Here is a 27,680-nt window from a genome sequence, read left to right as displayed (position 1 = left end):
TCTTAGGTGATGTATGGCTGCATTTCTTGTATTGAAAGCTTTATTGGTGCTTGTAAGGTTGAATGCAATGGAGAATTGGCAGCCATAGCTCTCTTTAGTAGTGAATTAGTAGTTTCACTTATTAGAATATAAAGTACAATTAACTTTATTGGATCATATTTTGGGGGGTCAGGGGTTGTGTGTTTCGCAGATATGGTTAGATGGGTATATATATTTTTTGCTTACGTGCCTAGTGATTGGAAGCTGCATCTAGCTGCATGACTGCTCCCTCATTACCACTTGACACAAGTTCACCAGCACTTTCTGAAAATTGTCTGTCTAAAGTAATTTTATTTTGTGCATCAGCCGCACATTTCTTTACTTCATTCTCACTAACACTAGCATTGCTTCTTTTATGGTACAATGTACTTGTAAAAGTCCGTCCTCCTCATGCCTGAAGATGACAGGCACATTACAGTAATTCTGTGTTATGTTTAGTTATCATTTCAGGTGTACTTCATTTTATTACCACTGCTAGGATTTGAAACATAGTCCTCAAAAGTGTGACAAATTTGATAAAGGGGATGCGAGAGATTTACAAGTTTCATTATTATTTGGACTGCCAACATAGATTCGCCAGTCCACAATTCCAAGCTTGTCACTTTTGTATTGGCTGCTTTTTTTTCCATCAAATTGTCATACTCTACTAACTGACAGCTAATACACTGATATTGTGAAACGGGTGATATAGTTACAGGATAACAGACTTATTGCCTGGGTATTATATAGGCAATGACAATACTGAGAAGCACATAAACAATCATAAACAATTGTGTTTTGCAGCAGTCAGTGTTGTGTAGTGGGGACTCGCATACAAGTGAACAATAGTCTGAGCTACTACTAGCCACAGAGAGGATCCACAGATATTTTCTTCTAAACCAAACTTGGAAAATAAACACAGAATGTCCGATAGCCTGCAAGATCCTTTCATAAAGCTGTAGACATGTGCCAGTGGCAGTGTTTACTTATTTACGGTCCCCACGCTGTCCCCACACAGTGACTGGAGTTATTCTCCCTTTGGACATAAAGTATTTACAAAAATAATTTGTTGCTGGAAAATCTCTGAAATCCAGCCATCTAATTAGATATTTTACTGATGAAACGTATATGAACTTGGGCTGGCAATAATCATTAGGAAGCAGAGAATCTGGCTCTGGATGTGGATCGCGTTGTCGGTGCTTGTGGCTGATTAGGTTTGTTTTCTATATAAAGGAGTCAGTAATTCCGGGTCCACGGTGATATCTCTGTATTTAAAGCGCCAATGTCAGGACCCCATGACTTTAATATCTCATTTACAAGTTAGGGTTAGGCATCGGCGCTTTGAATACAGAGATATCACTGCGGCTATCAACAGTGACGTCAATTTAAAGTTCCGGAATTCACAGCAATCGATATGTAGCGTAAGGATATCGGCTATCTACACTGTCATTTTTATTATAAGTCATTATTTTCTTTTTGTAGGCATTCTTGAAATCAGAATTATTTTGTAGGTTTAACCGATGTCAGTATTACCGCCATCGTCAAATGGTACCCAACCCGGTAGTAGTTATATTGAGTATACTAGCTGTCACCACAGAAAATGGAAAGATAATATTCCTGTCTCCCAATTGATGCGAGTTAGACGTAATTGTGAGAACGTGGAAACCTTTGAGATACAGGCAGCTGTACTAATTAAACTATTTCAAGAACGGGGTTACCCTGAGAAACTGTTATTGTCTAGTCTGGAAAAAGTAAGAGGATGTAATAGGATAGATTGGCTGATGTGTAAAGAGAGAGATAGAAAACTAGCGCATTTAAATGCTTGTTTGCTACTACTTTTAATGCAGCAAGTCATAAGATTACTAGAATTCTAGAGAAACACTGGTCAGTCATCTTGAAACTTGACCCATTGCTATTTGGTTTATAACCTACTAAACCTCAAATCATTTTTAAAAGACCCAAAACATTGAGAACATTTTTAGCCCCTTCCCATCTTAGAGAGGTATCTACTAGACATGATAATTGGCTTTCTCCAGCTAAGGGCTTCTTCCCATGCGGGCATTGTAAAGCTTGCAGGTATTTGCATAAAGATCACAAAACATTCTCAGATGCATCTGCAACACAAGTGAGAAATATTCATGAACTGTAGTACCTCTTATGTAGTCTATCTACTAGAATGTGGGTGTGGAAAGAAGTACGTTGGAAAGACTAAAAGATGCACAGTGGCCTACTGGTTAGCACTTCTTCTTCACAGCACTGGGATCGTGAGTTCAATTCCCGACCATGGGCAAATCTGTGTGGCGTTTGTATGTTCTCCCAGTGTTTGCGTGGGTTTCCTCCGGGTGCTCCAGTTTCCTCCCACACTCCAAAAACATACTGGTAGGTTAATTGGCTGCTATCAAAAAATTGACCCTAGTCTCTCTCTCTCTCTCTCTCTCTCTCTCTCTGTGTGTGTGTGTGTGTGTGTGTGTGTGTGTGTGTGAATTTAGACTGTAACTGATGTGAGTGAGTTCTCGAATATTTGAACATATGCGGAACATCCAACATAAAATAGATAATCATAGCATTCCAAAACATTTATATAGATGTCAAGGTGCAAATCCTGGTTCATGTTGCGCTGAATATTAGTGGAGGAGATCGATTATTAAAATTATCCCAAAGGGAAACCTTTTGGATTTATACTCTGAATACTTTTGCCCCTTTTGGATTAAATGACGGGTGCGAAATTACACCGTTTTTATAGTCTCATTACTGAAGGTCTGTCTTGAAACTATATGGAACGATTAATAGGATTATATTACGTATGTGTTTGATATGGCTTCTTGTTATTTTAAAATATTTAAAATATTTTAAAGATTTGTTCTAAACTAATTCAGTTTAGTAGATTTTATATATGGTTTTATTTGTTTATATTTGTGCACAATTGTATAACCGTGTAATATTATTATGTAGTGGTGATTTAATGAACGACTACGGAGGTTCAGCTGTGAATGAACTTGTATAGCTCTATAAAGGGATGGCCACCCGGGTGAGGATCCACCACTCCTGATGAAGGCTTATTCGATGAAACGCGTAGAGGTGGTTGTGTATCTATCTTTATAAAAGAGCAGCTTCTTATATGACGTCCGTTATTGGAAAAAATAGGTAGCTGATTGTATGATCAATGCCTGAATGACCTGTTCATATGGTACGTGTAAATTCTGTCTTTTTAATAAACCTTTTACCTTAGAGAACGCACTATGGAAGCACCCCCATCTGTTTGACATTTAGGAATTTATCTACCTGTGGAGATCGGGCTGTGAACGGGGAGGACGTGCAGATCATACGCTGTTGGTGCTGATACTTTTCGTGAGAGAATACAAGTTATCACGGACAATATTAAGTACTTGTGATGAATATTAGACAGGAAAAGTATTGTCTGAGTGCATTGTGTTTTAATATAATATATATATATATATATATATATATATATATATACACATGTATATATATATATATATATATATATATATATATATATATATATGTTTTGGCGTGAGTTGGCGTGAGTTGGTCAGCTTAACATATACTGCAATATGTGGAACTAACATTCCCTGTTTTTAATATAGAACAGTACTTGGTACAGCATTAATTGTGTGTTTGGAGAGTGCAGAGTATCCCTGTTTTCTTGTCTATACAATGTGGGCAACCCCCCCTTGCACCCCAGTCTGTACATGGGGAGTGCAGAGGATCTATGTCTGTTTTTGTTTATACAATGTAAGTCCCATGACTCTTGCACCCCATTCTTTACATTAATTAATTCCAACTGGTGTCAGGTGAGTCCCGGGTCTCCCATGGCTGCTAGTGCTAGGGAAAGACTTGCCTTTAAAAGCTGTGTGCAGGTAAGTCTTAAGCCCAGATAAATAGCATAGCATTTGATCATGTTAGGACTGACCAGAATGGGAAGACTTTGGCGTCAGTTGGTCAGCTTAACATATATTGCAATATGTGGAACTAACATTCCCTGGTTTTAATACAGAACAGTACTTGGTACAGCATTAATTGTGTGTTTAGAGAGTGCAGAGTATCCCTGTTTTCTTATGTATATATATATATATATATATATATATATATATATATATATATATAAATAAGTAGCCGGATAAACAGCTATGTTAAAGGGCTCTAGAATGCACTTGGCTATGTTGCAAAGTTCAAGTGGATTTAAATAAGCTTATTTTCCACATTGCTGCTCATTCTCTCTCATGCACTATTACACTCCGTGACAATAACATGTTATTAGTGCAAACATTCTGTTGCCGTGCAGGACATGCAGATAATTTGTGTCTGCCTGGTGTCGCCTCTTTGTCTCTTATTGAAGTCAGAATTTTCTGGTATCTGGCTCGACACATTGTGACACCTTCATATTCACTTTTATGGAAAATTACCCCCGCACAAAGAGCCTACCATGATTGAAGGAATACAGTTGATTTGTCAGCAATCTTGTGGGAAAAAATAAATAAAAAAAAGCACTTATCGGTAGCTGGTGCTATTGTTCTCTGTCTCATATTTATCCTGAGATTTATTGTCTATATATAGTACTGTATGCGTGGTAATAAGCCGCCATTAACAGTCAGCACAACAGAAGATTGTTACCTCAGGGTAGAAGCAGATGTCTGTGACGGACGCTGAAGAGTTGAAGGTCTGATTTTTTGTGGTTATTGATTTGTCGAAGTCACACCAGAGCTGAAATGAGATGATTTTGAAAAAAAAAAAACCGGACATAAGTTGCAAAGAAAATAATTGCAATGTGTAACAGCTCATTAAATTATGCAGCATATTATAAAATATAAAGTGCACAAAAATGTCACAAAACGCGGCTTTTGCATGTGGTAAATGTCTCCTACTCTCTTTTAACCTTTATCTTTTGTTTCTATTTTACAGAAGTACTCAACAAAGCTTAATTTAAAGCAACAATCCCGCATTTAAGATTTATTTTTTAAATTGTAACAAGTAAGATAAGCACGTTTTAGGCATAGCTATCCTACTACATATCGTTACACCTTTTTGAACAACTCTCTGCCTGGCAAACAAAAAAAATGGCTGCCAGACACAGACGCAGTTCGCCTGCTATGGCGAAACGGTCTCACAGATCTCAACATGTCATACGATGGAAGACCGAGGAGAAGGAGGATGACACAGTGCAGATAGAGCTCAGAGGGGCTTCCCAAAGCCTCTCTGCACACAACATCATGTTCCATGTGACTGTGGTTGCCATGGAAGTCCATAATCATGAATCATTAATAGTATGAAGAAAAGATCAATGTTACATATCAACATTCTACTTGCAGTTTGCCACAGTCATTTATGTTAAAAAGAAACCAAAACACCTAACTCCTTTAAACCCTAAGTTCAGGATGTTTTAAAGTACCTTTCTTCACAACACATTTTCAAATGCGTCTTTTTGTGCAGTTTGGAGACCAGGCAATTTGTGAGATAAAACCGCACTTCAAGATTCATATATTCAAACCAGCAGATGGGAAACCACAATGCCGTTTTTGTGACCTGAGATCCATATAAACAATGCAATGTATCAAGTGAAGGTTTGTCAAACAAATAACAAAACAAGCAAAGTCACGTTTTTTAGACATGGTTCTCTTTGGTAAGATTGATTCATTCATATGTATTTTACATATATTTGCATTGTCTATAAAAAGGGGCCAGAGTAAGAATTAATAAAAAAAATTCAGCAGAAAGTAACAGCAAAAATACATCTGGACACGTAGCTGAAGATACGGGAAAGACAAAATCCAAAGTTTTGCAAAGGACCGTGGGTAACATATGTATTCGTGGATCTGAATACACTGCACTGATATGTGAACAACCACTATCCATCTCCCAAGTGAAAAGGGGCCACAAGTACAATATACACTAAACTTAGATTAGGGGGACTTGTTCCCTACATCAGAAGTGTGAAAACGCTATATAAATAACTGTTAAGAAATAAATGTTTACTCTGCACAAAAAAACTTATATCCAGGTCCTACATCATACTCTATCTGTTTTTGAACGAGGTTCGATTTGCAAACCCACTGTTTTATACTATACTTGCCCACTCGGAATGTTCGGGAGACTGCCAAATTCCGGGTAGGTCTCCCGGGAGAGCAATCTATTCTCCCGCATCCTGTCCCATTCCCTAGTGAAGTGGGCAGGAAGGGAGCCTCTGTGAAGCGATTCGCAGTAAATCATGTGATTTTGACCCTGCCACCTGCGGCAAAATGACGTTTCCCTGTCGCAGTGTCACACGTGCGGGACCAAAATGACACAATTGGCAACCTCCTACCCCCCTCGGTTCTTGCACTTCACCATCCCAAGAGCAAGGTTAGTAAGTAAGATTAATACTTGAAACCACCACTCAAAGGATGCGGTTTTATGCTAACCGCAGATAAATAAATAAAGCCGTTTGTGTTTTAAAACGGCACCCAATTGAAGGTGGTTTTAAATATAAAAATATATCCTGGCTTAGGGGATATTTATGACCTGCAAAGGATGCAGGAATGTAGAACATTATACACATACAGATACTGTTCATTCGTAAATATATATAGTAACAAGCTCCTCCCAGGGTTAAAGAGTAATAGTCTCTACCTACTAGATATCTATTTACTAGATGTATTCTCAAGAATAATATATCAGACCCACAAGATGACAAATTTAATGATGTCTCTGGTTCCTAGTGAACAGAATCGGTACATTCCCAGGAATGTCTGGCAGTGTGCGGGAAGAATCACAGACTCCGGTCTTGAAAAAGGTGATAGTCGCTGTGAGCAGATGGGACAAATAGGAGAGAGAGGAAGGCGATGACCGGTACTTGGTGGGAGGAAGCATTAGTGCAAGTGTCAGAAACGTGGCATAAAATCTGGCTCCACATATCAGAACAGACACTTGTCCCCATGTATGAATTGGCGTATTAAATTGGCAGCAGATATGACTAGGGATACCAGAACTGGCACCAGATGTGACTAGAGATACCAGAACTGGCACCAGATGTGACTATGGATACCAGAACTGGCACCAGATGTGACTAGGGATACCAGAACTGGCACCAGATATGACTATGGATACCAGAACTGGCACCAGATGTGACTAGGGATACCAGAACTGGCACCAGATGTGACTAGAGATACCAGAACTGGCACCAGATGTGACTATGGAAACCAGAACTAGCACCAGATGTGACTAGGGATACCAGAACTGGCACCAGATGTGACTATGAATACCAGAACTGGCACCAGATGTGACTATGGATACCAGAACTGGCACCAGATGTGACTAGAGATACCAGAACTGGCACCAGATGTGACTAGGGATACCTGAACTGGCACCAGATATGACTAGGGATACCAGAACTGGCACCAGATATGACTGTATACATCAGACTTGGCACCAGATATGACTATGGATACCAGAACTAGCACCAGATGTGACTAGGGATACCAGAACTGGCACCAGATGTGACTATGGATACCAGAACTGGCACCAGATGTGACTAGGGATACCAGAACTGGCACCAGATGTGACTATGGATACCAGAACTGGCACCAGATGTGACTATGGATACCAGAACTGGCACCAGATGTGACTAGGGATACCAGAACTGGCACCAGATGTGACTATGGATACCAGAACTGGCACCAGATGTGACTAGGGATACCAGAACTGGCACCAGATGTGACTAGGGATACCAGAACTGGCACCAGATGTGACTAGGGATACCAGAACTGGCACCAGATGTGACTATGGATACCAGAACTGGCACCAGATGTGACTATGGATACCAGAACTGGCACCAGATGTGACTATGGATACCAGAACTGGCACCAGATGTGACTAGGGATACCAGAACTGGCACCAGATGTGACTAGGGATACCAGAACTGGTACCAGATGTGACTAGGGATACCAGAACTGGCACCAGATGTGACTAGGGATACCAGAACTGGCACCAGATGTGACTATGGATACCAGAACTGGCACCAGATGTGACTATGGATACCAGAACTGGCACCAGATGTGACTAGGGATACCAGAACTGGCACCAGATGTGACTAGGGATACCAGAACGGGCACCAGATGTGACTATGGATACCAGAACTGGCACCAGATGTGACTATGGATACCAGAACTGGCACCAGATGTGACTAGGGATACCAGAACTGGCACCAGATGTGACTAGGGATACCAGAACAGGCACCAGATGTGACTATGGATGAACTGGCACCAGATGTGACTAGGGATACCAGAACTGGCACCAGATGTGACTATGGATACCAGAACTGGCACCAGATGTGACCATGGATACCAGAACTGGCACCAGATGTGACTATGGATACCAGAATTGCACCAGATGTGACTAGGGATACCAGAACTGGCACCAGATGTGACTAGGGATACCAGAACTGGCACCAGATGTGACTAGGAATACCAGAACTGGCACTAGATGTGACTATGGATACCAGAACTGGCACCAGATGTGACTATGAATACCAGAACTGGCACCAGATGTGACTATGGATACCAGAACTGGCACCAGATGTGACTAGGGATACCAGAACTGGCACCAGATGTGACTAGGGATACCAGAACTGGCACCAGATGTGACTATGGATACCAGAACTGGCACCAGATGTGACTAGGGATACCAGAACTGGCACCAGATGTGACTAGTGATACCAGAACTGGCACCAGATATTACTGTGTACATCAGACTTGGCACCAGATATGGCTATGTGTACTATTGTTTGCCCCTAATATATGCATGCTTGGCACCAGATATATTACATCTGGCAGCAGATATGGCTCAGCATGTTATATTTGGCAACAGATCTAGCTCAACTTTGTAAATGGTGTTCCAGTGTGTTATACTTAGCTGCGTATATATGTCTCAGTGTACCAGGCATGACCCTACGCATTATATTAGCACCAAATATGGTTTATATTTGTATACTTGACAATGTATATTTATATATACTTACCTTAACTTTATGTATCTGGCATCCGGGAGATCCTGGGGAGGGGGTGGGAGGGCATTGGCGGGGCAATTTGCGTCATTTTGTGCCCGTCCCCAAGGCAAAATTGTTATTTTGTTGTGAGGAATGGGGCCAAAAGCCGGGAATTGTGTTATTTTCACATCCGATGGGCAGGATGCGGGAGACTTGCCTGCTCTCCCAGAAGTCCGGGAGACCTACCCGGAATTCGGGAGTCTCCTGGACATTTCGGGCGAGTGGACAAGTTGATTTTATATTTGGCACCAGGTGTGGCTCAGCCTACAATTCCTAATGAACCTTGTAGCTGGTTCCTATATATTGGACACATCGGTAGTGGCCTGCTCATACTGTAAGGGCCACAGGAGCCTATCCTGCTATATAGGACAATACTCTATACTGTAAATATTGGTTTATTTGCTTTAAATAGAAGTCCCTCAGAAGCTACATTAAACCTGGGACCTAACCAATATTATATATACAGAAAACACGATTACTCCAGTAGTTGTACTTAGACATGGGAACAGTTGGGCAAGGATTGAGACAAGACTAATCACCCACAGAGATAGCATCAGACTTATGGCTGCAACCTTATTATACAATAATATATAATGCTATTGTTGCACAAAGCATTTTTACTCTATTTTTTTATTTTTATTTACATGTATTTATTTGGCCCAGGGAAGGATATTATTATGTTATTTATGGGGTAATTTATATACAAGTCGCATGTTCCTTTATAGTCTTGAAGGAACATTGTAGTCTTTTTTTCTTAAGCTGCAATCCACTGTAACACATATTTTATTGCTGATATCTAAAAATGAAATTGCAATATCACGGAGGCAGGAATATACTGCGCCAGCAGGTTTTATTGTGCTCACTAACTACGCGCGATAAATGAAATATATGTTGTCGTACTTGTTTTTTTACTGCTGTGCTGAGTACTTTTTCCTGCAAGATCAATACAGTTATTGGTTTGGGCCTTAAGTCATTCTGGTTGGTGAAGTTTTTTATATCTGGTATTTTATCATTTGCAAAGCACAAATATCTTGAGGTGCAGCCTAAAATCAACTCTGGCCCTACGGAACGCCTTAATTTCTGCAGCAATGGGCCAGCAAATTACACCAGGTGATGAGAGACGTTGGGTGGAGTGAGGACGGATTTTGGGGTGTACATTGGGGTGTAAATTGTAGATGCACTGGTTCACCCAATTTTGCAGAGCATAAACAAATGAAGATTTCATTTTATAGAGATTAATAATATGAGTTAAAGTGGTGGAGAGGGCACATATTTAAGGGCGTTTCTTCAGGGGCTGGCCGGAAAATTTTAGACCAGGGGGGCGAGACTCAGCTTAGCAGGCTATTAAGAACAGTTTAAAGGGAAAAAAAAATGCAAGTATCCCTGTTACCCAGCCCAAGATAGCTCACTATGGGACCAGCCCCTGCGTTCCTAGCTTTGGGGAGGTGTACTTTGCCAGTTTCACTTCGCAGAGTGACTTCAATTTTGCACCTGCACTCTTTGGATCTCATCCTAGACTAGAATCGCATTTCCCGAGCAATGTAGCAAAAATCTTCACGCACACAAATGTGACACATATAATAAAGAAAGTCCAGGCGGTATATTTACTAAACTGCGGGTTTGAAAAAGAGGAGATGTTGCCTATAGCAACCAATCAGATTCTAGCTGTCATTTTGTAGCATGTACTAAATAAATGATAACTAGAATCTGATTGGTCGCTATAGGCAACATCTCCACTTTTTCAAACCCCCAGTTTAGTAAATATACCCTCTGATGTCCCCTCAGTCTCAGGATTAATTTAAAGCATTAATGGGGCTAATCTGTGCCGTAAGTAGCAATGAGACCCTTAGAATTTCTTACGCACCCTGCAGACGTAGAGGCTCTTCAAGTTGGCGTCTCTTGAGAACAGGACGTAGGTTTGCACCTTGATGTGCGCAGTGTGGTGCACGAAAAGCAATTTTTACTGCATAGTTAGTGGGCTTTAGAAATGACCTCATATATATGTGATTCTTTTCTCTCTATAAATATTTATGCAATGTCAACATTTCAAGATATATTGTGCTAAGGGAACTTTCATAGACATGTTTATGAACATTACAAGATGCATTTTCCATGTTCAAAGTTTATATTGGGTACAGTCAGTGCTTTTTCTGTCATAGAACTCACCGGAACTGAGTTCCGGCACCTTTTTTCAATGGATTTTCCAAGCTTTAAAAGTAACTTTTGAACATTTGATGTTTGGTCCACGTGGACTTGAATCGCTCTGTCGAGCGTAGCAGGTCGGCGGCAAAATCATTAAAACGGTGCATGCGGGCTGCTTGTGTGTCGAGTCCGATGCATGCGTACTTCGTCCCCGCTGGTTGTGATGGCGCTGCTCGGCTTGTGCCGCTGCTCAGCTTGTGATTGGTCGCGTGATCGCGCGCTTAATGCGGGCGGTGACCGTTATGTTTCGTTACACAACTGACGTGTGTGGGTGTGTGTACAGTGATTGACTACATGGTGTGAGTTCCGGCACCTTTTTTCTTACAAAAAAAGCACTGGGTTTAGTGATGTTTTACAACGGAATGGATTATACTAAAGTTGGCATTTCACCATGAATTAACATCTGTCTTCTATATTTCCTAGGAATCTCCTTCTAATGTGCCTCCTTATAAATTGTCACAGGTAATAATGACAGTCCCAATGTTTCCTTGCTCTTATGATTGATTTAAGCCATGAATGAGGCTAAACGAAGCAGTATTTTAGGAAAGAAAATTGAAAAGTTTATTGGATGGAAACTGGTGGTAATAAAGGGGTAAGAGTTTGGATCCTTTTGATTGGTACAAGTGGTTTCAATGAATGGAGAGTAGGCGCGTACCTTGAGACGTACACTGTGAGGACCATTGAGACGCATATTTGGAAAACTAAGATGATTTTGTGGTGTAGATTCGGTTTCACCTCCACTGAAGGTGGATGTTAGTTGGTTGCTATTGCTTTAGAGCAGATTTGCATCTTTGAGTGATGTTAGTAAATACATTTCATAGTAACTAGGCACAGTATTATGTAATGTTATAGAACATCATAGGCAAACCGAGGGGGGGGGGGGTTCCTAGTGCCTGTAAACCCCCCTCTAAGCCTGGGGCACTGTATAATTGAGGTGGCTGGACCCTGCTCCCGCTTCACACAGCTCTGCTTGAAAAGGGAGAGCTGCAGCATTGCCCATGTATATTACAGGGATAGGAAGAGTTGGAGAGCAGCCAAGCACTGGCTAAAATTATAGCCACGCCCCCATGCATGCTGGTCACACCCACTGGCAGTGTGATGTGGAAACCCCCCTCTACAAATCCTGCGTTTGCCCTTGAACATTGGGGTTTGTAGGCATTTTCCAAGCACATACACACATAGGAATGTCCTCAAAGATGCTCCTTTCCCACCACTTGATGCTCAGGTAAATACTGTATCTTATCCATCAGCATAAAATCCAATGTTTGCATATGAGTGCATTACCAGGCACATTCCTATGAAAGAACGCCCAGCAGCCTAGCTCCTCAAATCAGAATTCAAAACATTTTCCACCTCGACGGAACTCAGCCCCCTTTACCATCTATGCAGTAGCTTTACCCAAACAAATGAGACGCCATAGCACAAAAAAAGGTTCCTGACACCACAAAATGGCATTTCTGCAGCTTCGAAAAATGAGTTTTCATGTATTCATTTTACAAAAAAAAAAAAAAAAGATCGACAGGACTCCAACACAATCCTAAACATTTCTCGCCAACAGGATAGTGTTAAAACTGATAGACTTGTCACTTGTGTCTACACAGTAACTCCAGTGATTAAACCACTGCGTAGAGAGATGTATAACCTTATAAAAAAGCAATATAGATGGCTTTGTTTTCTTGAAAAGAACGAAAGTAAAATCAAATTTAGAAAAGCGCTTGGTACATAACCTAATATTTCCCTCTGATATCTGTCAAGGTGGAGACACATTAAATTTACGATGTGATGCTGCGATGAAGTGCTGTAGTAATAAAGTACTATATGAGAAGGAATGCTCCAACAAAGCAGAACTGTTTAGTTTAGAGTAGGCAAAGAAAATTGTATAGACTAGGACACACGCTTGTGTAATCCTCGCTAAAAGAAAAATTATATTATTCCCAAAGGGCGCTGGGTCAGGTAACTGTTTATAGGAGAAACATGATTTCTATTCATGACAGTAGATAAAATTATTCATTATTCAATTAAAATCCTGCCCAGTCAGACAATTTTAATTGTTCGCCAAATCACATTGGTTAAATCTGATCTACGGTGTAAAATTTATTGTCCTCCAAATCCACTAATTTGCATTTATCCGGTGGGGAACCGATTGGCAGACTGGAATTGCAACGGATTGGCTTCATCTCTACTCGCAACGTAAATGAAGTGAAAATTATAGTTGTGGAAAATGATAAAAAAAAATTATAAAAACTGAATTTGTGTAAATTATATTGATGTAAATGATTTGAGGCACAATCATTTTGTGGCAGAAGATACTGACAGAAGTACCTCCGTGCTGCCTTCTGTCTGCAATATGCAAGTCTTCATCCACAAACCCTACAGAGTACAGATGGGTTTATAATGAGGTAATCCAAGGCAGTAGTCTGGACCAGAAGGTTTTGGTGGATAGCAAAATATAAGGTTCTTCAGCAGATTTGCTAAAATGTCTAAAAATGAAAAGTGGAGGTGTTGCCCATAGCAACCAATCAGATTCTAGCTATCATATTATAGTACGTACTAGATAAATGATAGCTAGAATCTGATTGGTTGATATAGGCAACACCTCCACTTTTCCTTTTTAGACGGTTTAGTAAATCTACCCTTTCACTGTATTGGTAGCTCTAATAATATGCCATTTTTAAAAAGACGTTGACATTTTTTATATTTTCCTGGACAGGACAATTCTTATGTTAGACATAATTTTATGGTGTGTATTTTTGCTAGTTTTGATCAAATAAACCTTTATACAGTGTAATCTGGATTGTATCACATCAATTTATATGCTATTAGATCCAGATAACACTAGATCCAATAGTATTCATGTGTGTTCCCCTAGGCACATGTCTTTTTTCAGACTCAACCGACTTGAATTCCTTGCCTCACACAATAAGACTTTCCTCTGGTCTACAAATAAACCTTTATACAGTGTAATCTGGATTGTATCACATCAATTTATATGCTATTAGATCCAGATAACACTAGATCCAATAGTATTCATGTGTGTTCCCCTAGGCACATGTCTTTTTTCAGACTCAACCGACTTGAATTCCTTGCCTCACACAATAAGACTTTCCTCTGGTCTACAAACCTTCAGGCGTACCCTGAAAACTCACCTCTTCATGCAAGCTTATAATATTCCTCAACCACCCTCCCTATTGTATCCAATTACCACCCTTTTACACAGTTCACACAAACCAACAACCCTCTGACCACCTGAGCAACATTGCTGTGTGACTGGATCAGTCCACTAAGCACTTTTTACCTTTGCAATCTGGCTGGACCAATATTCAATATGTAGCACTTACCCTCATATATGAAACTATCATCGTCCCATACATTGAAAGCTTGCAGGCAGGGCCTTCTTATCTCTTTGAATAAAGAAGGACAATGATGTCTAATTTCCTTATTTCCATCGAATTACTTTTTTTTTTCTATCTGTGCCTATTTTTTTCTCATAAAATAACAAGACATTTATTCTGCTATTTTACTAAAAGAAATATCTAAAAATAAGAAAGGTGCACCAAAAGCTAAAAAAATCTTCGAAATATGACGTATATACTAGAGTATTGAGCCACAGCTCGATCTATTAAATAGTCTATAAAACAGAAAAAAAAAGAACTTGTTTATATAGATCCAAGTAGGTTGGAACACCTACCGATATGGAATAAAGTCAATGTGCATGGAGTGGACACCAATTGTTTTTAAGAAAGGAGTGCACTGGTCACCCACCGTTTATGATTATAAACTCTTGAAAGAGCCCATTAATAGACATACAGAGGACTGTTTCGACAACTAAGATATATTTTTCTGTTAAAGGTGCATGCATGAGTATGTTGTAGGTTCTGAATCTGTTTGTTGATTTTTGTATATAGTAGCATTCAGTAGCATTTGACTCAAGCTGTTTATTATAAGTTTTTTTTAGATATTGATATCTCTTTATATCTAGTTTTTTTTAACAATTATTTTATTTGTGAAATAATTTTTATATATATATAGAAGCACACAATTTCCGTCATATTTCTGAAGTTTTTTTTATAGCTTTTAGCGCACCTTTCATATTGTTTCAGGTATTGCTTTTATTTAGGGATTGGCACTCCTAAAATCAGTAGCAACAATAGGTCCTTATAGTATATAGTGTGAGCGCCTGAGAGATTATTTTTATTTACTTTACTAAAAGGAAGCGATCGTAGGAACACAGGCCAGTATCAAAGATAAAAAAAATATATTAGGTAATGGAAAACATGTTTCCAGATATATATGTATATCTATATCTACAGCTTCAGGTCAGAACTGCACATATATCCTCTCCTACAAATTTTATAGCATTTATTACTGGAGTCAAAATTTCGGTCCTTCCGCCTTTATCGAAACAACGACCTTTAACCTTTAACATAAACTTAAGGGGCAATTTATGAAACATTTTTTTGCCTTAAATCCGTCAGAAACGACTATTGCCGCAGAATGAAGACAATTGTAGTATGTGAGCCATTTATCTACAACGTAATGCCAGACCTATCACAGATATCTGCAGCGTTCACTAACTTATCTCATATCCTTTATGCAAACTGCGGTCTTGTCTGATTTAACACGTTTCGAAAGCTTAGCTGTTCTGAGCTCATCCCCCATTAGCTAATGCCATCTTCAGATAGTATTAGCAACTCTCCCCCTATAGTGGAAGTCTAAGAACCCGCAAATACACTCCTTCGCCACTGTGATGAGCGGCTAGAGTACACATTTTACCATCCGCAGGAACAGCTGCTTATCGGAGCATCTGTTCCTACTACAGAATTTTGGTAAATTGCTCCGTTATTACATCTCTCATGGCTGAACCCCCTTAAAAACAGACACAAAAATGTAATAAATTAAAGTTAACCCATAGCACCCTTTCATTGTATTTAGAGCAGAAAGGACCTATGAAAATGGCCAGTTATAGTATAGTTTTCAGAGGCTCTATGGTCTCCTTTAAATTTCTCTACCTTACACTGATGCCTACAAGCTGTTTCCCTCCTATTTACAGCAGATGCCCAGATTTAATTCTCTGCAGCAAATTTGTTTTCCGAGTGAAAAGAGCCGACATCATTTGGCTTCTTTGTGATAAAAAAAAAAAATCCCAGATCTTATTTAAAGAAAATTGCCTGTTTCATTTGGTGGAACACAGCGCTGGCAATAAATCTTGTTTTTTTCTAAAACTTTTTCAATGTCACTTATGCAGAACAGTAAAGCATAGAATCAGTTTGCTTTAAAAGAAAAAAACAGGTTACATTGAATTAGATCTAAATATACCCTAAACATGCTGTATTTATACACATATTTCTTTGACTTGTATATCATAGTTGTCTACTTTTCTGTATTTCCTGGAGGGAAGGTGAATTACAGGTGCGGAGGGGGGATGGGGGGTGAGGGGGCGGGCGCGAATTGCGTCATTTTGTCTATACCCCCGCAGTGAAATAACGCGATAGAATCACTTTGTTTGCCAATAAATCCATAGCCATATAATGTATATGGTTATAAAGTGACTAAGGGGTATATTTACTAAACGGCGGGTTTAAAGTGGAGATGTTGCCTATAGCAACCAATCAGATTCTAGCTATCATTTATTTAGTGTATTCTACAAAATGAAAGCTAGAATCTGATTGGTTGCTATAGGCAACATCTCCACTTCTTCAAACCCGCAGTTTAGTAAATCTAGCCCTAAGTATTATGTGTTGGACACATTTGGGCATTATGTTGGCACCGCTGGGCATAATGTTGTGGCCAGGTACTGGATATTATATGCCAGGCACTGTTGGCCCAGCTCTCCTGCCACATGACTCCCCCATGATGCACTTGGGTTCTTTATAATCTGACTGCGTAGCATCCACATTAGCTTATCTCTTCGTTGCTCTAAAATGCTTTTACATTATAGGAATTCTGAACCCATACTTGCCATTAGGGAAGGTTAGGCGGCAAGTGTGTGTGTGTGTGTGTGGGGGGGGGGGGGGGTGTAACACAGTAGCCCCGACAGCTATTCATGGAGTCCGGGAGAGTAGGCTAATATGATTGAACCATTTATCATGTATTTGGTTAAAATTTTGTATGACTTCCTATGCCGTTATTACATATATCAAGTCGACTGTCTTATACCTGAAACCAAATGTATTTTTATTTAACCTATTACAGGTATAAATGTACAATTTTACAACAGAATCTTCTGTCTATTTGTTGGCATATAAATGTATCGCTACTTGCTGTTTGACTTAAAGCGTGCCCACCTTGTGATTTGGGCTATTAATGGCTAAATAAAGGATTTGATTTTGAATGTTAAGAGTATTTATTCTAATAAAGAAATGAAAATGAAGTACAAACAGCATTATATAACACAACACACTTTTTGACATCCTTTAAGAGCTTACTTATGAAACATAAAGAAAAACCATTCTCCCTATCTGTCAAATACCCGTCAGAGTGGAGCTTCACCTGCTTTCTCCAGCAAAATCTTCCCCTTTGCATGTGGAAGCCTGTTTAACAGCAGTCGTGGTGGTACATATACAGCCGCAATCGCCATCTGAGGATCTTGCTTTGATTTAATTTCACTTGTGATATGGCCAGCTTAGACCCCCCTGTATGATCTATGAATAGTGGGTAAAAATACTATCTGACAGGAATATATGTCAAAGGCTGTGTTCTTTATGTTGTTGTACCACTCACGGCCCATGTTAATCTTCATCCACCACTGTCCAGGAAAAGGTCAATGATGTCACAGTAGCTTAAATAAGTGCAGCCTGACCTTTTGTTTTTATTGTATCAGATCCAATAAGACCACTGCCCTAAAGATATGGGAGGGGGACATCATCTGACCGGTATGTATAGTTGGGTTGGAATCTTTACTTTTTAACAGAGCTACAGTGAAATGTACAATGTATTTTATTGTACTTTAAAATAATTCTCCATCTGGTTATACTAAATGTTAGAACAAAAGTAAAGGAATGTATGATAATGAAGCCTGACATACAAGATACTAAAAAGAAAATGCACAGATAGTCTGAAGCGTTGTATAATATTTTCATAATAAATTCACGTTTTCCTTCTGTAAAGCGAATTTGGATTCACAGGTATAATAATACATTTGCTTTGATATATGTAAATGGTTAAAAGTTTCTGTATGTGCACTATTCTATATATAACATTACAGCCCAGGGTCAGAAAGTAGCACAGTTAGAATAATTGTTCCACTGCCTGAAATGGCAACGTTTAATCCACATATAAATAAATCAGCCAGAGATAATCACACAAATTCCCTGGATAGTCTAGTGAACAGAATTCAGCAAAGAATTGAATCCCTTTTCTATAGCTGCTAAAAGCTACTATTTGATTAAATGTTTATTACTATTATTATTATTATTATTATTATTATTATTATTCTTTATTTATAAGGCTCCACAAGGGGTCCGCAGTGCTGTACAATGGGGACGGAACAAAGAATTACAGATTACAAACTGTGCAGACAACAAACGAGTTACATAGTAGGACAGAACAGTACAATAACAAATGAGGAAATGGGTTAGACAACCAACAATAACACAAACAAAATGGGTTACATAGGAGAGTAGGGGACAGACCAGGAAACATATCAGCATGAAGCGAGACAGTCCCCAGACATATGAGCGCAACTAACGGTGCCCAAAGCACTGAAGGAGATGCAGGAACCAGACTGGTCATGTTTAACAAGAGAGCGCAGGAGGCTATGACAGTGAAAGGAGGAAAACATGAGGAAAGAGGGCCCTGTTTGCGAGAGCTAACAATCTAGAGGGGAGGGGCAGAGATAAAGCGGGTGACATGGAGTGAGTGAGACAGTGGCGGAAGAGTTAAGAGGAGGACTGGTAGGCCTTTATGAAGAGATGAGTTTATAGGGTACATTTAAAGGTAGATAAACTAGTATGTACTGCTAGAGGGCTCTGTGTCCATAAGCTGCAATATCTACTAAAAAGTCAAACATGAGCACATTATTAATATTAATCCCAGCAGAATGGCAGCTGTCTGATACCAATCCTCGATCTTGACACATGACAATCCGCTACGTGTAGGAAGCTCTGAATTCCAGAATTCTCCTATCGTCAATTAACTATTATAGAGGAGCCCTGGAGTGATTGTCTCCTGAACGGTAGAGGTTCTAGGACTCCTGACTTGGAGACAAACAAATATCTTTCTATTTCATAACCTTATAACAGAAAACAATATACTGTATACTAATTTAAAGCCAAAATGTCCATGTGCTTTAGGAGTTATTGAAAAGGATAAACATCCATAGTTCAGTTATTTGTTATTAGTTATTGTTATAATTATGCTGTTGTATCTTGAAAATATGACTTATAAATCTGATGAGCTACACTCTCAGTACAATATACTAAGCTACTAGCCCTGGGTTAGGGTTGGATGAGAGAGAGGAAAATAGATAACAAGAAGGGTAGAAGTAAAGAGGATAATGAGGCATGGCGCTGTAATAAGGAAAATTAAGAAAATAAATAATGATGGAAGGTGGGAAAAGGAGGAGATGAGACAAAGCGAGGGTGTGACGAGGCTAAGTAGGCAAGTGGAGCAATTGAGGAATAGGTGAGGAAAGATGACATGTAGTATGGAAGTAAGGTGTACGGGGGATACGTTTGAGGAGGGTACTGAACTGGAGACACAAGTATCTTAAGTGGATTTGTTCATGACATCCTAGGTAGTTATCTCTGGAACTATTTGCTAAACTGTACCTCATAATTGGTTAAACTGATGGACTGAAGCATCTGCGAGATCCAGCTTGGATAATACAATTGCTTACCCCCATTGTGGTAAGCTCTGTACACTGTACACTCTGTCCACAATAGAGGACCCCTCCATTGTGGAGGAATAATTTAATTAGGAACCACCTGCCTGACTAATATTCATGAGGCTTGACTTATATTCATGAGGTCTGACTAATACTCATGAGTCCTGACTTATATTCATGAGGTCTGACTAATATTCATGAGGCCTGACTAATATTCATGAGTCCTGACTTATATTCATGAGGTCTGGCTAATATTCATGAGGCTTGACTTATATTCATGAGGTCTGACTAATACTCATGAGTCCTGACTTATATTCATGAGGTCTGACTAATATTCATGAGTCCTGACTTATATTCATGAGGTCTGGCTAATATTCATGAGGTACTGATTCCAAGTAAATTACCCGGCTACATCCTCATAAATGTTGTTTCAGCCCATAAAATGGCACCCACCACTGTGTGTAGGTGACAAGTCCACTTTAAACTGAACTTATCTGGGATAATCACATGCCTGGACTTGTGGAAAGACCACAGAGGCCTGAACCTACAATTGCGGTACTGCCATTAGATTTCTCATTGCTCATTATTTTATTTTTATTTTCAATGTTTAATCATAGTCCTGGTTTGGGATAAATTATTTCTATGTTTTTATTTTATACGTATGCGCAGCCTTGTTGGTTGGAACCATGGTGATATAAAGCATTGGCAGATGGGAAGTAACATAGAAGATACTTGATCAGATTGTGATACTTATCACCGCTACACTCAACAGCACATATTCTGGAGATCAACTAATTGGAAATTAAGAAACTTGTTTAAGTAATAAGTAAACACATTAAAAAGTTTGCAAGAAACTTATGAAGAACCGGTAACCTGATTCTTACACCTTTGATTTATCTGTGTTTGAAATCTTTTCCTATTCTCCAAAGGACACTTTTGTAAACTATAAAAAGTATGTTGGCCTGCTCTATTTTCCTTTCCTAAATCTTCTACTTGCCGGCCACAGGAGAGTGAAGTACAAATTGGTTTGAAGCCTCACTTTCCACAACCTTTTATGTGTCCTTAGAGGCTCCGTTTTTGAAGGTATTAGAATCCTGCACGGTTTTATCTTTCTTCAAACCAGTAACTTAGTTGCAGGAAAAACTTCTAAAGTCTCAACAAAATATTGTTTGCTGTTGTAAAATTGCAAATAAACCAATGTACATTTATGTTCATGTGTTAGTATTATTTTAGAAGAACTATGTTTCATCTGTAGCTGTTGATTTGGAATCTCCTCTTTTTCCCATCTTTATACTTGCTCCCTATATTTCACAAACCGGATTTAGGGCTAGATTTACTAAGCTGCGGGTTTGAAAAAGTGGGGATGTTGCCTATAGCAACCAATCAGATTCCAGCTGTCATTTTGTAGAATGTACTAAATAAATGAAAGCTAGAATCTGATTGGTTGCTATAGGCAACATCCCCACTTTTTCAAACCCGCAGCTTAGTAAATCTAGCCCTTAATGTATACCTATCGCAGAGCTTCCAACTGTCCTAAACTTTCAGACCAAAAAGGGATCGGGATGGGATAGCGGCTTTGACAAAAGGGGGTGTCGTTGGACAGATTGGGAGAATTGATTGGGCAGATTTGGGAGAATTGATTGGGCAGATTGGGAAAATTGATTGGGAAGATTGGGAGATGTGTTTGGGCAGATTGGGGGATATGATTGGGCAGATCTGGAGGTGACTTTGACATATCAAGGGAAGGGCTTTATTTTGTCCAAATATCCCCTTCTCGAATGTCAGGAAACAATAAAGAAAGATAACTGCTAGTAAATAAAAGTATGTCCTCTCTGATGCTTAACAGGTAGAATACCTAACATTTTAATATACTGAAGACGGAGATTTTAGAGTAGGGAAAGGGGGTATGACATCTCCATGAAATGGCCAAATTTTCCTGTACTAGTTTATTGCAAACGCCAACAAAAAGATCCATTGATCAATGTCTAATGTATTAACAACTGAACTATTTACCTTGTATCTTTGTTCTTTGCAAGATTTCTCTTTGCATTCCGCTCATCTACAGACTCTATCTCACTATCTCCAAATGTAAATGCTCCCTTAAATCTAGAGATGAGGGAAGTTCGATTTACTGAAGTAAACGCGATATTGCATCTACAATTTTAATTTAACTTTGCCAAATCACAAAACTTAAATTCTGTTTAATACAAAATGATTGGTTAACAATGGACATTTAAAAAAAAATAAAAAAATAAATATAAAGATTGTTTTATAGAATTTGTTGTCGAAAACCATTTCATGTAAAATTTTTACTAATTCCACTTAGCAAATAATCCTCTAGGTATGAACAAGATCATCATATTATAAGCTACGTCAATCTGATTCCCTCAAACCTACTGACTCCCTATTTTACTCTCACATCACTGAGTGGTGTCGCTCTTTTTCTTTTGCATACGCTGTGTAATTTGGCATAAACAATAAAAACAAGTCAAATCAAATAGCACAGTGCTCAGCATTGTACATAGTATAACATTTCATAGCAACTAAACATAAAGAGAACTATACTCAGCCTCACTACAGTACACTGTATACCATGGGCTCTGATTCATCGTCAGACGTAACTCTATTTGTGTGGCGTATCTCTGTGAATGCACCAGAACGGAACTTACGCCAGTGAACGCAATTGTATGCAATCTATATATATATAATTTTTAAAACACATATTTTTACCAATGATTATAGTACTAAGAGCTGTCAATTTATTTAAAAAAACATTATTTTGCATGCGTTCTGATAGGACTTTATATTGCACATATGCGTGCGTGCATCCTGCACTGTGTTCTGTCTGTCTACATACAACCAGTAATGTACAGCCAGAGGGCACTTATATTAGAGACACTCAGGCTCGGTTCCTTGAGAACTAAACACACCCGAACTTAGGGGATTCGAGCACCAATTACCGGTACTTTCGCGCGCCCACGGAATCGAAAACGAGGCAAAACGTCATGGTTATGTTGCCGGATCTCGGAATTTTTGGATTCCTTTTTAATATCCAACATAACGGTGGGTGGGAGGGAGGTCGGGCCCAAGGACAATTCCATCTTGCACCATTTTTCTTCCCTGCCACTGCTGTGTGCCAATGTCTCCTAGATGTGCTAGGAACTGCCGTGTGTTTGTGTCATTGCTCTGTCGCTTACCATCCAGCCAGGTCAATGCAGTATTTGTCCGAAAGTGTATGAAAATAATATTGTGATCTGTGAGGTGGTCAAAATTGACTGTAAATGACTTGAAATTAGTGTTATTGAGGTTAATAATATTATGTAGGAACAAAAAAGGAGCAAAAATATGTGATTTTAGCATATTTTAGGATTTTTTCTAAAAAATCCAAAACCAAATAAACAACACACAAGGGCGGTTTTGCCAAAACCAAAACCAAAACACAAAGCTAATCCAGATCCAAAACCAAAACCAGTTCACGGGGGTCAGTGAGCATCTCTAACTTATACCCAGATTCAAATAGAAACGTATCTTGAGATCCACTTGGATTTGAATACGGGCGTATGTGCGTACAAGTTACGTGCGTTTTTTTACATTCACATTGTGCTTGAAGAAGCCCTCTGTGTTCTATTCTACTTCCGTTCACCACACACACAAATAGTCATCCTTGAATTGAAATTGCTTACAATATTGATCACAGCTCCAAGGAAATTAATCAATATGGATGCAAAGATGATGACATTCCTGGCCAAGTACGTCTCGTTGATCCAGCAGCAGGTTTTCCGGAGCACGAGGGGCAGACATTTATAATCCTCCGCTGTAGTTATCAGGACGAGTGCAGAATGCAGCATTATCAGTATCGAAAACTGAATCACCATTGGCATCAACCTGAAAAAGTAAAGATAAAATAATATTGGTATCCAGTTCAGAATATTTAAATCAACGGGATTTTCATTCAAAATAATTCTAAAGCCAACTATGTGTACACGACAATGGTGGTATCAGAACCGGAGTTTTAGTCTTTTCAGATTCAATGAAAAATTATATGTTTTTCGAATGCTTTTAGAGTCTCATTTTAGAAGCTGCCATTAGAAGGTACCTCTCAGCCGCATCCACTTTTGGATTGCAAATGGCAGGTATGACACAAGAGCAATTTTACTAAGTACATCTCTGCTAAAGAGGCTCTTTCCGCTGATACTATTTCTCTTGCGATGAAAAATATAGACATTTCCCTTGCTTTTATGAATGGATATTGGATTTAGCTTAGAGTGTAACGAGTTGTGAAGTGGAAGATGGCCACAGAAGGTCTGGAGGTCGCAGATATTGGTCATATAAGCAATGGGTGTAATTGGGACATAGATAAGCCCTATTCATTTTTGAACTGCCAGGTCGTGGCCGTGGGTGAATCAATAAAAGAGAGAACCCGAGAGCCTTCCCTGGTTCTTATTCTTTCTGTATTAACAAACACAAAGCATCACTTATCTGACTCTGTATGCTGGTAAATAAGACAACTGCTCTCTACAAGTTCATTTAAATAATGAAAATTGTCTATATGTTCATATCATACGAGCCCCACTTCAGTTAAAACCCAACCATCATTTAGCATAGTCACACCCACTAATTTGCATGCCGGTTTATGCAAATTTTCGATAATATGCTATGTATGTTGTGGAATGCTAACTTTAATGATTTATATAATTCTGTCAATTCTTTTTTTTAAGAGTTACGCAACTACATATAAACATTTAAAGGGATATTAAACTGCTAATTTTAAAAACAACTGAAGTGTAGCTAAGGGTGTTTAAAAGCTCCTTATCTGTCCTGTTAGCTCTTGTGCTGTCACCACCAGTGCAAAGATCAATGGGACAGCTCAGAGGTTCCAGCTGTGATTGGCTAACTCTGCAAATCGGAGATAAGCTTCAGCCAACACTGATCTCTACTGAGTTCTAGTTGATATCCCCTGTCTGCCAATAGAAGCTGTGTCAGGAGCTGGAAATAATCTTAGTAAGTGACATCAGTACGTAGAGCTGAGTACTTGGAAAGGGGACTGGTTCTAGGGGTGAGTAAGGTTAGACCTCAAGCTTTAACTAGTTAGCTTGTCTTCTACAATTAGGATGCTTGTCATTATTCCATGCCTATAGCTGTGTGCTGTTAGTCTGGGTAGAACATTGAGCATTCCACCTAGCAAAAGTTACAGCTTTAGACAGATGAGCAGTGTGAATAATAGATATTTTTGACCCCTCCATTCTGGGGTTAATGTAATTTGATTCACTTCAATGAAACTTAACAACTGTACCATAAAGGACAATGCATGACAAAGAATGTGAGGTCCTACATGAATTTGCCTGTTGTTCTCAGTATGGATCCATGAAATACAGTACCGGCAAGGAAAATATACAGTTTAGACTTATTGTTGAGCTTCTTGCAGCATGTGAGGCAAAAGAGACATATAGAGTGCGTTTCATTGGGACAATTAGAGCGCATTACGTAGCGGTGACGGAGTATTCGTCATTACTACCACCTGATTATCTATGTAATTAGTAACAATTATTTGGTGCCCAGTAATCACTTGTTCAAAACAAAGTGCAGTATGCATATGGAGCAGCACAATGGCCAAGTGGTTAGCGCTTCTGCCTCACAGCACTGGGGACAGCACTGGGGTCATGAGTTCGATTCCCGACCATGGCCTTATCTGTGTGGAGTTAGTGTTTGCGTGGGTTTCCTCCGGGTGCACCGGTTTCCTCCCACACTCCAAAAACATACTGGTAGGTTAATTGGCTGCTATCAAAATTGACCGCAGTCTGTGTATGTATATTAGGGAATTTAGACTGTAAGGTCCCATGGGGCAGGGACTGATGTGAATGAGTTCTCTGTACAGCGCTGCAAAATTAGTGGCGCTATATAAATAAATAATGATGATGATGATTCAATATTTTACAAAGAACTATTAGTGACCTTGTTTAATCCAATCTGTATGGTAAAAGCTACGAGCATGCACAGTACTGGGGATCATTGGTGAATCCCCTGATTTTGGACATACACACACAAACAGCTAAGGCAATTGACAGATATCGTTAGGGAAACGTTTGTCTTTACTTGACTACAAACGCACAAATGATTGAGCAGACTGCTCGCATTTATATGTTTTACCTAGTGTAACACTGGACCAACACAATTATAAAGGTAATGAGAATCCTGCAGCCCAACATTATTACTTAAGCAGAGTTCCCGTCATTGTCTTCTCGTGAGCTACGATGGCAACGGAAGCACTAATTGGTTGTACAGTGAAACTCCAAATGACTATCTGAGTCCATTGCACAATACCATTTCATTAAAGACTTACAGCGATTGTGGTGGCAGGAATTGGGGGGAAGAGAAAGCCGAAGGAAATCCACTTAGCCTTAGCTGGTGTGAAACTCTTTAGACTTTGCAGTGCGATAACCTTTAGTCTTTGCATCAGATATGGCTCTGTACATTAGGCATGGCATTAGGCAAGGCTATGTACATTAGACAGCAACAGCTATGGTTCAACATATTATATTTGTATAGTGGGTACCACATAGGGCACAGGACATTGTGTCCTAACTTTTTGAGCTGACTTGAGAGATTTTGGATAAATTTGTTGATTTTCGGAGCCAACACTGGAGTGGAATGTGGAGGTGTCTGTCAGACATATATAGTCAGCTCCAGTTCAGTGAACATACAACAAGACAGGCTCCATGCGGTACTGGGGAAAACATGTATGATTTGCAGCTGGAGATCATTTTGTATGTAGCATTGCACCTACTCTGATACTCTACTAATAGTGGATAATAGCCATAAATAATAAATTCATAATATATATATATATAAGACACACACATATATATATCTTATATATATATATATATATATATATATATATATAAATCATTGGTCTGTTTGTTTGTTTGTCTGTCCGGTTATACATTCAGACACCCCTGCACCAATTGGGATGAAACCAATGCAAGGTGGTCCAGTTGGATCCTGGCCAGGTTTTCGGGGGGTTAGGGTCCCAGTCGGAGCACCCGTTACTGTACGTTGGGCAGAACTTTGAACTGGGGAGCCTGTCCTGAGCCTTCCACTGGATGATTTGGATGAAAACTTCACAGAGTGGTGGCAATTGGTCTGGGATGCCTAATGGAGTGGTTGGGGTCCCGGTCGTGAATGCTGGGCTGAACTTTGACCCAGGGAGCCTGTTCTGGGCTTGGATGGATTTGGATGACATCTAAGCTGCTGATTATTCTTATAATGTTGGCAGTTATATCTCATTGATAATATATATATATATATATATATATATATATATATATATATATATATATATATATATATATATATATTTACATTGTCTGTTACATTAATAGGTGGCTGGTATCACAAACATCCCCATATCCTGCCTAGTTATTGATTATATTAGGAATTAGAGAAATGTGACAATTCTATGACAATATAAATACATGTCGATACCGTACAATATAAAACAATCCTTGTTCCGGCACAGTTTTATACACTGAATCTGCACACTTTTGTTACTTCTATCTAAATCCCCCCTCCCCCTTAAAGTCTGATTTACCGTGC

General features: G+C 39.2%; 1 protein-coding gene across 2 annotated transcripts in view; it reads right to left on the bottom strand.

Moving 5' to 3' along the window:
- Positions 1-27,680, bottom strand: part of ADCY8 (adenylate cyclase 8) — a 204,927-nt gene that overhangs the window by 22,639 nt on the left and 154,608 nt on the right. For both annotated transcript variants that reach the window (XM_075211702.1, XM_075211704.1), the window contains 2 exons: positions 23,768-23,969; positions 4,654-4,743 (listed from right to left, as the gene is read on the bottom strand). In XM_075211702.1, the coding sequence (XP_075067803.1) occupies positions 4,654-4,743; positions 23,768-23,969 (292 nt within the window). The remainder of the gene's footprint in view (positions 1-4,653; positions 4,744-23,767; positions 23,970-27,680) is intronic.

Source organism: Mixophyes fleayi, chromosome 5 (assembly GCF_038048845.1).
Source record: "Mixophyes fleayi isolate aMixFle1 chromosome 5, aMixFle1.hap1, whole genome shotgun sequence".
Classification (NCBI taxonomy): Eukaryota; Metazoa; Chordata; class Amphibia; order Anura; family Limnodynastidae; genus Mixophyes; species Mixophyes fleayi.
Note: the sequence above shows the minus strand (reverse complement) of the source record. Positions and strands in the feature narration are given on the sequence as shown.